At 38.3% G+C, this 12,754-nt stretch overlaps 2 protein-coding genes across 2 annotated transcripts in view; both read right to left on the reverse strand.

The window, feature by feature from the left end:
- Positions 1–518: 518 nt before the first annotated feature.
- LOC123801646 (chymotrypsinogen B-like) lies at positions 519–11,690 on the reverse strand. Its single transcript, XM_045811798.2, has 6 exons — positions 10,790–11,690; positions 9,215–9,482; positions 7,802–7,962; positions 2,697–2,795; positions 1,575–1,708; positions 519–929 (listed from the first exon to the last, which is right to left on the reverse strand). The coding sequence occupies exons 2-6, from the start codon at positions 9,403–9,405 to the stop codon at positions 765–767; spliced, it is 750 nt and encodes a 249-aa protein (XP_045667754.2). The 5' UTR covers positions 9,406–9,482; positions 10,790–11,690; the 3' UTR covers positions 519–764.
- Positions 11,691–11,735: 45 nt separating this feature from the next.
- Positions 11,736–12,754, reverse strand: part of OVCH1 (ovochymase 1) — a 62,669-nt gene continuing 61,650 nt past the window's right edge. The window contains 1 exon segment of the mRNA XM_045811799.2: positions 11,736–11,874. The gene's annotated coding sequence lies outside the window, so the exon portion shown is untranslated.

Below are 12,754 nucleotides of genomic sequence, written 5' to 3' on the forward strand. Positions count from 1 at the left end.
GGTATTGGTTAGCTGAGGTTCAGATGCATTAACTGGTTTGTAAACAATTGAGATATCTTAAAATTTATCTAAAAATTTAAAAATCAAGTGATAGGCTTGATAAATAATTTCTTAAATGTCCATTGTTCACTGAAACTCTGAAACATAGAGGGATCTTTCCTATCTAACCATGCTAAGGGCACTATTCCATGTGAATGAAATTAAGAATTATAATGGACTGGGGGTGCCTGGGTGGCTCAGTTGGTTGAGCGTCTGCCTCTGGCTCAGGTCATGATCCCAGGATCCTGGGATTGAGCCCCGCATCGGGCTCCTTGCTCAGCAGGGAGCCTGCTTCTCCCTCTCCCTCTCCCCCTCCCTCTGCCTGCTGCTCTGCCTGCTTGTGCTCTCTGTCAAATAAAATCTTTAAAAAAAAATTATATGGACTGAATAACATTATACTTCATGTCTTCTAATGTTTACCAAACTAGAAAAAAGAGTAACAGTGTATACGATGGTATTCAAATAATGACATGTACATGGTACACTAAATATGAATTTAATGACATTTCCGAATATACATTTCCAGAAGAATCAACATTAGCTTTCTGTGTTCAGTATTTAATACTAGACATATGTGCACACCAAATCTAAGCTCCTCAATGACAAGGGTTGGAGGAATGACACGGAGTCTTAGGCGCTAAGAAGAGACTTATTTCTTGGGTATACTGTTGGGGATTTCCTTTCCCATTTATGGACACAGTCCCACCAGGCTACTGTCTCAGTGATCACGCTTCTCCTCCAGTGACAGATGCGATCCAGTCCCTGTAGACAGAAATTCTGGCAAAGACCGTGGGTGCAGTGGGCTGGCAGTTCCTGCTGCCCCAGCTCACAATACCGATGAGTTGGTACTGTCCGTTGTGGGCGCACTGCAGCGGTCCTCCAGAATCTCCCTGCAACCCGCAAAAAGGAAAGTTCTGCTGGTTGCTTGGTCAATGCTAAGCTCCACTGTAGAGGTGATTAGACAGTGCCTCATTCCCTCATCTCTGATTTCTGCTCACAGCAGCGGAGGGGAACTAGGCCATTGGCAGATGTTACGAGTCTCTGAATCAGATCTAAATCTATATTTTCAGAGAGTGGCTAAAAGGTACATTTAACACAGTCCTTTAACGCTGACAATAGACTGTGACTTGCAGAAAGTTTCAAGCATCTATGAAATACCAATGACTAAATGATAGCTTTGAGTTACATGAATATATCTTTATATTTCCAATGCTACTAGAAGTAGGTTCTTTGAGCTGCCTAATTCAGCTGTGAAGTTGAGCCATAATAAATTATTTTTATAGGCTAAAAACAGCTGAATATCATCAATTTCACATAGTCAACCAAGCAAATGAACAATCAATTCCTTTTGAGAACTGTGTTCCCTTCAAGGACCAAATTTGCAATGACAGTACATCAGCTTAGCAATGTACTTATTCTTCTCACTTTTCAATTTAAAAGTACCGTATATTTTGTATCTCTTTATGGTCAGCAAACACCCATTCATGAGACACAGTGAGAAGAACACCACACTCATCAGTGCGTCCTTGAATTACCATGCACGAGGATGAGCCCGCAGCCCCTCCACATATGTTGGTGTTTTTAATATCCAGCCCCCAGTAGCTTCGACAAGATGTACTGCTGATCAGTAATACTGCTGCCTCCTGCACCGTTTTAGAAAATTCGCCTTCTAATAGAAAAGGAATAAAACATAGAACCTAGGCAAATGCTTATAAAGGATACAACAAAAATAGCCCTATATACAGACAGATTCCGAGGGTTACCCCGCGCATTCTCTCCTCTCGGCACTGTAATGAATTTGTTAGGCGGTTTGTAAGAAGCTGGTCTTGCTCCATGATGGCTTATACAACAGGAACAACAAATGACACTCTACGTGGGTTCTTTTGTCTTTAGTACAGTGCTAAGAAGGTAGAAAAAGGACACCACAATATAGAAGGAGGTGTGCACCCAAATCAGTTGCTGTTGAAGCAAACAATGCATTTCATGTTTCACGTGTTAAGTCTAGATTCCATCGGTTGCACGGTGCTCTTATTCTTTTGACTTGACTTCACGTTTAAGTGTTGACACTGGAGGTGACAACTGAAATTGCATTCAGGCTTAACTTCTTTTATTGGATGTGTGTGACTTGTTAATTCAGTTGTACAATATGGTGGAAGTGAGACCAGACTCATGGGTTTGACCTTTGTGTAGATTATTTTCAGATAAACATAACCAATTATACCAGCCTATCATTTCAGAAAAAAGCCTCCCATCTTTGGAAATAGGCTCATAACTTTAAGAAGAGGTTTTCACCGTAGCGGCACCTATACTGTTGTGAAAGCAAGTGTGTGTGTTCACTGTGCAACTGGGGAGTAGTTACATATAAATATTTATTAGGTAAAAATCACATACAAATATTTATTAGGTAAAAAAATCACTAGATATTCTGCAACACACGTTTTTACAAGTATCCGTGAATTCGTATCAATGAACTAGTATTATTGAATATGATGTCCTAAAACCCAAGGAGTCACCTTTAGATCCATTATGAAAAAGCCTTTTTCTACTTTCACTCCTACTAAAAACGCAGAGAAACTGAAAATGAGCAAAGAATACACTCAGACTTCACAAGTATTTGTTTGGATTCGAATCTGGGAAAAGGCAGGGAATGTACTCACGATATGGCTCAGTTATTCCCCATCCAGCAGTCATACATTTGGAAAGTAAGTTTATTTCATCGTCTTTCCCTGGCAAACATATTAGAGATACAAACTCTCCTAGAATGAGAAAAAGGCACATATCATTTAGCCATATGATTGATATTATCTATGCTGTTTCTCTCCCATTATGGCTCTAAAAATAACTCTTTTGACCTGACAGTACCCGTTTTAACCCTGGGAGTTTAATAAATACAGAAGATACCATCTATTCATTACTCAGAAGGGATCATGTCAGTTCACATGCAAGCACTTTGTTCCGGGAATTACCGTATCTTCCTAGGACAATGGAAACACATGGCCTGCATAGAGGTGGTTTCCCACCCACTAACCATTTTTAAGACACATCTGCCTTTTTGTCCACGTGCCTTCGGGACATCACCTTGTTGAATCTGAGATGACAGTGCAGAAGAATATAATCATCTTTTCTCTTCAACAGTGTTACACGATGAATGGAGAAAAACCACATTTGTAGCAATGTAAACATTTCAAATATTTTTACAGCTAGGGTTTTTATATCTTTGCAGATGTATTATAAAATATACTGATATATATTTAAACATTCACATTTTTTCTTATCACCAAAATCTGTGTATATATATATAAATATTGCAGGTTTATGTGTGTATCTGTGTATATACACTACACACACACACACACACACACACACACACACACACACTGAATGCAGTGCTCCTGTGTTTGCTTTCCTGTGCTGTTTGACTTCAGTTTTATCCAGACTTTTACACACTTAAATGTTTCAGCATATCTGCTGTCCTAGACCATTTATTTCAATGATTTGTTCTTTATTTTTTACTGCTGTGTCTTAATAAAATCACATAAAACTCTGTAACTTGTTTATTATTTTCCTACTCTCCTCTCTACTGATTCCAAATCTTGTTATGCTACTTTCACAGATAATCGTTGCTATATCATATCATTTCCTGCCAAATTTCCTTGAGCTAAAATATTTTCCCTCTGCCAACATTTTTTTAAATCAGCCACTTTTCTTATTCTGGTCTTTTTCATTTACTAGATTACGGTCCAACATTTCTATCCTTGCATATGGACCTCCCGGATCATTTTTTTTAATAGCACACAGTATTTAGATAATGAATGTACTACAATTTGTTAAATCCCCCTGGCAAACAGTTAGACTATTTAATTTGGCTTCCCCTTAAAAGCTGCATCAAGCATCCTAGATCATCAATCCATGCTTTAGTGCCAGTATTTGTGGAAAACAGAATTGCTGGAGCAGGAGGCATACACTTTAAAAATTAATAGATATTGCCAAATTGCCTCATTTTGGACCAAAAAAAAAAAAAAAAAGGATGTATCGCCTTGCACTCTACCCAGCTGTGTTTATAACCTAGAAGTCTGTCAGGAATCTTGAAAATAGTTATGCCCTAAATCTAATGATTCTACTTCTGGGAAATTTATTTTAAGGCAATCCTAGACATGGAAAAACATATACATAAGGAAAGTCAATCCAGCATTATTTAAATTTAAAAAAAAAACCTATTTATAAGAATTATGGAAAGGCTATTATGTAGCCATTAAAATTACATTTTAAAATAAATTTTAATAATACGAAGCAATGCTGATAAGTGAAAAATCAGGATAAAACTCATAATAGCTATATTACAATTACTTAAGTACGCATAGAGTAGTATAAAAAGAAAGGAAAGAAATAGGCCAAATGTTCACACGATGGCCATGGTGAGATGGTGAGGATGTAAATCATAGGTAGAAACTGTATTGTTTCTAATGGGAAAAAGGATATTTCTCACTCTGACCACTGAAGAGAAATGAATAAGTACAGATTAGGTAAGCTAACTAAATATTTGGGGGAAGAGGAACAAAGTTTCACATTGGTGTTGACATCAGGTGGTTCTGAGTGGAAAGCAAGATCCTTGGAGGACAGAAAAAAGCGAGGGGAGGCAGGATAAAGGGTAAATTCAGAAGGGCTGAATAAAGGGGTTATTTGTTATGACTACTGTGGATATTGGAAAGAAGAAACATGCACACAAGGATTGGGGAATGGTACTGAAGTTGGAAACCACAAGTTTTTACAGGCACCCAAACCTCACCAATGGTCTTTTTCTAGAACAGTGGTTCTCAACTTTGGCTGCACATTGAAATTTCCAAGGGTAGTTTATAAAATACTGGTCTAGATTCAGCAAAATCTGGGATACAAGATCAACATACAGAAGTCAATCACATTTCATGTAGAATTTTAAATCAAAAACAATACTGTTTATAATCACTGTGAAGAAAATGCAATGCTTAGGTATGTATATACTTAGCAAAACATACACAGGATCTGTGCACTAAAAATGGCAATATTCTGGTGAAAGAAATCAAACAAGACCTAAACAAGTACAGAAATACATTGTGTTCATGAATTGAAAGACTCAACATAGTAAAGATGTCTGTTCTCCCTTAAGCGATCTATAGGTTTAATGTAATTCGTAACAAAATCACAGGAAGTGATATGTAGACATATTATTTTAAAAATTACATGAAAAGGTACAGGGCTGAGAACTGCTGAAACAATCTTGAAAAAGAGTAAGTTAAGAGGAATCACTTTTTAATATAAACCCTATTACATAGCTACAGTAATCAAGACAGTGTGGTAGTGGAGAAGGGGGAAAGATAGATCAACAGAATAGCGATCCCAGAAATAGACCCATACAAGTACACTCAGCTGGTTTTTCACAAAGGCACAAAAGCAACTCAACGGAGGAAAGACAGCTTTTTCAACAGATGTTGCTGGCACAACTGGACATCCTGGGGGAGGAAAAAGAACCTGGACCAAAACCTTAAACCTTATACAAAAATTAAAAATGGATCATGAAACTAAATGTAAAATAAAAAAATTTTAGAGAAATAGGAAAAAATTTTCAGCATCTAAGGCTAGGCAAAGAGTTCTTAGACTTGACACCTGAAGCAAAATCCATAAAAAGGAAAATGGAGAAATTGGGCTTCATCAAAATTAAAATCTTTGCTTTGTGAAAGACCCCAAATATATTTGCTAACCATGTAGCTGACAAAGCAGTAGTATCTAGATGTATCTATATAAAGAATCTAGTATCTATCTAAAGAATTCTTCAACTCCACAATATGAAAAACAATCCAATTAGAAAATTGGCAAAAGCTATGAAGAGACATTTCACTAAAAAGGGTTTTAAAAATGGCAAATAGGCACATGGATAGATGTTCAGTATTATTAGCCATTAAGGAGATACAAAGTAAAATTACAATAAGATATCACCATATACCTATCAGAATGCCTTAAAAAAAGGTGTCAAGAGTGAATGTTCATGAAGATGCAGAGAAACCAGATCATTCCTACTTCTCTGATGAGATATAGAATGGTACTATGACTCCAGAAAAACAGTTTGTCAGTTTCATATAAAACTGAAGTGCACCTACCCTATGACCCGGCAGTTACATTCTTGGGCATTTATCCCACAGAAATGAAAACTCCTGTTCAGTCTTATTTACACAAAACGTATATACAGGGTGCCTGGGTGGCTCAGCTGGTTAAGCGTCTGCCTCTGGTTCAAGTCATGATCCCAGGGTCCTGGGATTGAGCCCCACATCAGGCTCCCTGCTCAGTGGGGAGCCTGCTTCTCCCTCTGTCTCTGCTGCTCTCTCTGTCTCTCATGAATGAATAAAACCTTAAAAAAAAAAACCTATACACAAATGCTCAGGGGAGCTTTATCTGGAATATCCAAAAGCTGGAAACAACCCAGATGTTCTTCAACAGATGAATGGTTAAACTTTTATGAATGGTTAAACATCCATATCATGGAATCCTACTCAGCAGTGAAAAGGAGTGAACTACTGATACATGGAACAATATGAATAAATCTCCAAGGCATTATGCTGAGTGAAAAGAGTTAATCCCCACTATTTACAAGACTGTGTGATTCATTTATATAGCATTCTTGAAATGACAAAATTAGAGAAACAGAGAACGGATTCCTGGTTGTCAGAGGTCTGGTGGGGAGGAGGAAATGAGTATTGTTATAAAAGGGCAACAGTATCGCTTGTGGTGTTAGAAGTGTCCTGTATCTCAACTGTATCAATGTCAATACCCTGCAAGATGTTTCCATTGGTGTGTCTGTATTTCCTACAAGTGCATGGGAATCTATGATGATCTCAACATAAAAAAGTTTAAAATAATTTAATAAGCAAAATAAGGGGAAAAAATACTGATGCCAAGTCTCCACTTCTGAGACTGTGATTAATTGGTCCAAATCGCATCCTGGTCTACAGTTTTGTTTTTTAAGCAACCCAGGCGATTACAAGGCATAGCCAAGGTTAAGCAGCACTGTTCTAGACGCTCTCACTGACTCACTTAACAAAAGCACAGAAAGCAAAAGGTGGGCTGAACCAGGACTGGAGTTTGCAGGATGGGTCCACTGAAAAGACATTAAAAAGGGAAGTGAGGCTATTGGCAGGGGAACAGCTGAGGAAGGTAGAAACACAGGAGAGAGTTGTAAGAAAGCAGGAACACTGTCCCATAGCCCTAGGAATCCATGGAAAGGCCCAAGTGTGAAAGTCGGCACTGTCCACAGGCCTCACTTAGTTCCACTGCCCCCCAGTTTACTTTCTCATTGAAAGCGCAGGTAAGTAGGAGGGTTACTGTTATTCCCTTTCTACAAATGATCAAGCTGAGACTCAGAGAAGTTACATAACCGGCCCAAGATCATGTGGCTACCGTGTGACAGAGCCAAGATGAACAATTCCTCACTATGTGTTCACATCAGCTTCTGTTTAAATAAACATTAAGAAAGAACAAGATTTTACTAAGCCATAAAGGTACAGACAATTGAACATCTGATGGTTCAAACTGCTGTTTTAAGTATTTGGGTAAACTTCACCGAAGAGTGAGTCTCAGAATAAATAGGACGGGGTTAAAAACCTATTTCTTTGAAATATTCTCTTTGAAATCTTCTTTGAAATCGTGACTTTCAAAAGTTCATACAGCACTTCTAAGCAAGATGGAAACCACATGGCAAAGGTTCAAAATATGGAGCAGAGTTATCCACACTGACCTATTTGGACAGGTTTCTCCAGCTGCAGCAAGGAGAGATCATCAGTAGAAGGGAACTGTGCGAAGCCAGGGTGAGTGTATACAGCTTTCGCTGGTATCAAATCACTATTCTGTGTGTTTGAGAGTAAACTTCTTCCTATTACAAGGCCATCTGTGACAGTACTAGTCATGAGAAAAAGGAATGGGGGAGATAGACACCACTTAAGTGAGGGCATACTTTTTCAAAATTACTAAAAATACATTCTCTACCATTTCCCATCTACATTAAAATCTTTGTTGTCTTGAATCCTTAGAAAGGGGGGGTTTATTAATTTGATCCTTGAGAAAAATTAAAGTATCTACTTTCTTGCCTTCATAACATCAAACAAAAAATGATTTAGTATTTCTTAAGAAGATTCATGATGCCTCAGGGTAATGATTCTATGTATTATTACAATCATAATATTACACATTATATGACATATTTATATAACGGCCGCTGAAACCTATTCTGAAAGTTACAGTTACTCTACTCCCTAATACAATGTTTCTCAAAGAAATGTCTAGGAACTACATGCATTAAATCTGGCAGGGCATTAAAAATGCAGAATCCCAGACATAACTCATTAAGTCAAAATTCAGAAATAAGATTCTAAGATTTCATAGCAAACTCCCAGGTAATTTTAAGCACATGAAAGTCTGAAAACTGCCTTACTAAGGAGAATTTCTTGTGATTTCTCTGTTGGGGGATGGCAGAGAAAGGGAGTTTTTGATTCATTGAAGGTTCCTGCCCACCAAGTTATCAGAGCAGATACTTTCATTTTAAACCCTATTTTAGAGGCACTGAAACACGGTATCTCCTCATTTACCTATGGGCCATCACTACTTCCGGGAGGCCAGAATTAAAAACACCAACCTAAGACTTTTCTGAGGAAGGAGTTTTCAAATACCTCCATATCACATTGAGACCAAGATTCAGATACAATTTTTAAAAATGTTTCTTTTAAAGGACATTCTTTAAAATTCTTTCAAAGTGGATACTTACTTTGAGAGTGGGTAGAATGATCAGTAGAGCAGAGCAAGAAGGAAAGGAATTCACCTCTGAGCAACTCCTGTGTTCTAGGTAAGGGGTTAAGACACTGATGCAAACATGTTAAGATATTACCTCCATTTTATAGATGAGGAAAGAGGGGACTGTTATTACTTATTAAGTAAACTACACGGAGAAGCAGGAAGCACGTTTTAAAATTAAAAGCTCTCCGTAGTAAATGTGTTGGAGAAGCACAGGTCGTGGTCCGAGCACATTCATTCATTTGCCAGGTTGGGATGTATCGTGGGAGCTTTATGTTTCTTGTGCTGCGGGGAAAGCAGGCGAACACCCAGCCCCAGCACACCCCTCCACCCCCTCCCCACCCCGCCCCGCACGGGCACACACCTAAAGTTACAGGGCGCCGGGGTCAGGACCCACTGCTTCGCAATCAGAGCGCCGCCACAGAAATGTTGTCCGTGGTGCTGCAGGCTGACCAGCCAGGGCCACGAGCGTGCCGGGGCCGCACGGCCACCCACTATCCGGGGCTCCCCGCGCTCAGCTGGCCGCACGTGTGTGTTTCTCTCAAACCCTTGCATTAGAAATGGGTCAACAACTGGAATCCCACAGGTGCCTTGGGTTGGCTCTTTCCCAGTATTGCTTCCTACGATTATCTCTGAGTAAAGTAACAACAAAACATTAGAAATACTTATCAAAGTCTATTAAAATCTCAGAATGGAGGGGTTTATTTCTTTTGTAGGCTCAAAACCAGGATTCTTAGCCAGAGAGGAGATTTCGCTCTTCTTCCACTGCTTTTAAAATGAACAAAAATCAATAAAGTTACCTGAAGGATTAATATACACCTCTTTAGACAAATCAGAACAGAAACTGATTGTTAAAAATATTGCATTTAATCATAAAATTACTGGACATTGTTCTTTCTTTGGCAATACTTGTGTGATCCCAGTATAACACGTCTGGACATATCAAAAGACTTCATGCTACATGTAATCCAAATACAATTTATATAGAAAGGAAAAAGATAAGGAAAATTTCTAGTAATGTGTTTACTTCAATCTCAGATATAAAAAGAACTCCACCAGGGAATTAAAAACAAGAGACTTCTTCAAGTATATCCTGAAATATGAAGAAAATAAAAAAGCTTCCTCATAGCCTATAATTTGGAAATTATAAGATATGCTTATTTTTTTACATGCTTTGCTTGAGATTTTTTTATACCAGAAATCTATTTAAAATGAAGTTTCTAGCAGGGTGGATTTGTTTGTTTATTCAATACTTGTATCAAAATTCATTTCTACTTTCTCTTCAGATATATATAAAACATGGATTCCTTCCTCCTTTTGGATATATATGTCAAAAAAAAATACACAAACTCTTCAAAATTAAAACTATCCTAGATCATAGAAATAAAAAAACCCACAAAGGTATTTATTCGACATGTTTTGTGTGTTAAGGTTTACTACCTTACCGCATGTTTTTAATGCATTTTAATCCATGTATATGGTAACTCTTAGACCTGTGGGCTGTTTGTACAGATGTATAACAATATTTTATTAATATTTAACTTATTTTTAATCAACTTCTAAAAAAAAATATAAGTACTTAAAAGAAGAAATGAAGCAGCCTAAATATTTTTACCATGCAAATGAAGGGTCAGTTTAGAGATACAGAGATGGAAAGATAACAGCAATGGACACAGGGGCACCTGGGTGGCTCAGTCAGTTAAGTGTCCGACTCCTGATTTCACCTCAGGTCATGATCTCAGGATCATGGGATCGAGCCCTGCTCCATGCTCAGTGGGAGTCTGTTCCAGCATTCTCTCTCTCTCTCCCTCTCTCTCTCTGTCCCTCCCCCTGCTTGTGTGCCCTCTCTAATAAATAAATATATCTTCTTAAAAAAGGAGCAATGGAGACAAAAGAAGGGTTGGTAGTTGAGCACTCCTTACACAATTAAAAATCATACCTGTAAGATGATGTGGTTCATTAGCCTATGGCTCAAATCAAGGACTCTTCTAGAACTTATTCCTTCGCCTCATCTTACAAAAGACAAAGTGACATCAAAAAGAACTTTGTATTGGATGTTATTAGAATTCTTCCTAGAATCATGCACCAATCAAGAGAATCTCCTAATAACAGATTCATTTGGGTTTTTTAAACTTAAACACAACTAATGAAATTCTGGCTTAAAAGTAGATTGGATAAATTACATGTGTTTCTATCTTACGCAAAGAAGTTAGTATATGTTCAGCTAAAATATTCTTTTTGGGGGGTATCTTTTTGGGGATTTGGGAGTTGTTATTTAATAAAAGAGAGATGGTAACAGAGACATGGAAACACGCTGAACTCTACCTTTGTTTCAGACTCTGTCCCCACCGGATTTTTTAAAAATAGCAACTGTCTTGTATGTTTATTATTATTTCTTAAGTAAAACAACACACGCAGAGACACATGCACACACCCCAATTAACTATTACCTCAAATGGTCCATTTAAATTACCAAATGGGGCACCTAGGTGGCTCAATTGGTTAAGCATCTTCCTTTGGCTCAGGTCACGATCTCAGAGTCCTGGGATTGGGCCCTGCATCGGGCTCCCTGCTCAGTGAGGAGTCTGTCTCTCCCTCTCCCTCTGCCTCTCCCCGAGCTCAATCTCGCTCTCTCTTGCTCTCTCCCTTTCAGATAAATACAAATTAAAAAAAAAATATATTAAAAAAATAAACTACCAAGGTCTTGTGCCTTAAGGAATGGCTTGAAATGAAGTTGTCCTGCTTTGAGTAGTAAAGCAGGGTGACCACCAGGGACCCTAAACCAGTGCCCCACAGGTTCTACTTCGACATATACGGTACCTGGTTTAATAAATATTTAAAAATACTTACCATTGATAGGCAGTTGGGTCCCCATATTACTTTTTTGTGAATGCCTCTGAACTATATCTTCCAACATAACTTTAAAACCTCTTTCTCCCACAGACTTATCAGTCTTAAAATTCATAGTCAGGTGAGCACCACTGGATATCAAGACAAATTCTTTCTTAGAGCCACATAAATGAGCTGCAATGTGAGATATATGCAGTAATTAAAATATTTCTCCTGTGCAGTAACATACATAGAAGAGGGCAAGGAGGGAACATTAAATTCCAAACTGTTAATATTGGCAAAGGAATGATTATTGATAATGTAAAATCAAGATTTGTGGAATGGAATCCATGATTTGACTGCAACCATGGAAGGGTACAGATTTTAAATAATCAAAGGGAAAAGACTGGGCTAGCATTTGCTATGAAATGATATACAACTCTATGGCAATCTGATCATAAGGATGAGAAAAGAGGCATGTTGGTGAAGGCAAATGGACAGAGAAACAAAAGTAATAGGACAGTATTCTGAAAGCTTGTGCCCCACCCCCACCCCGCCCACAATTTCATAGGTTGAAATCCTAAACCCAAACGTGGTGATATTAGGAGGTACGGCCTTTGGGAAGTGATTAGGTCACGAGGGTGGAGCCCTCATGAATGGAACTAGAGCCTTATAGAGGAGACCCAGAAAATGCTCTCACTCCTTTTTTGCCATGTGAGGACAGAGCAAAAAAAGACAGCTATGAATCTGGAAGCAAGCTCTTACCAGACACCAGATCTTGGACTTCCAAGCCTCCAGAACTGTGAGAAATAAATGCTTGCTGTTTAAGCCATCCCGTTTATAGTATTTTTGTCATAGCAGCCCAAACTGGCTCAGACAGGCAGGCTGCCCAAATGCAGACTAATGACCATCCTTTCTTAATTCAGGAATACACGTTGTTCAAAGGTGGTCCTGACAGCGGTAGCACACCTGCTGTAATTTACCTGTACATGCTGCAATTTCAGTTCTCTCAAAACAGTGATGCATTATTGATTTGTCTTAAAGATACTGTTATCTCAAAAATCTGACAAAGAGA

This window comes from Ursus americanus, chromosome 25 (genome assembly GCF_024610735.1).
Source record: "Ursus americanus isolate L20-20 chromosome 25, mUrsAme1.1.p, whole genome shotgun sequence".
Classification (NCBI taxonomy): Eukaryota; Metazoa; Chordata; class Mammalia; order Carnivora; family Ursidae; genus Ursus; species Ursus americanus.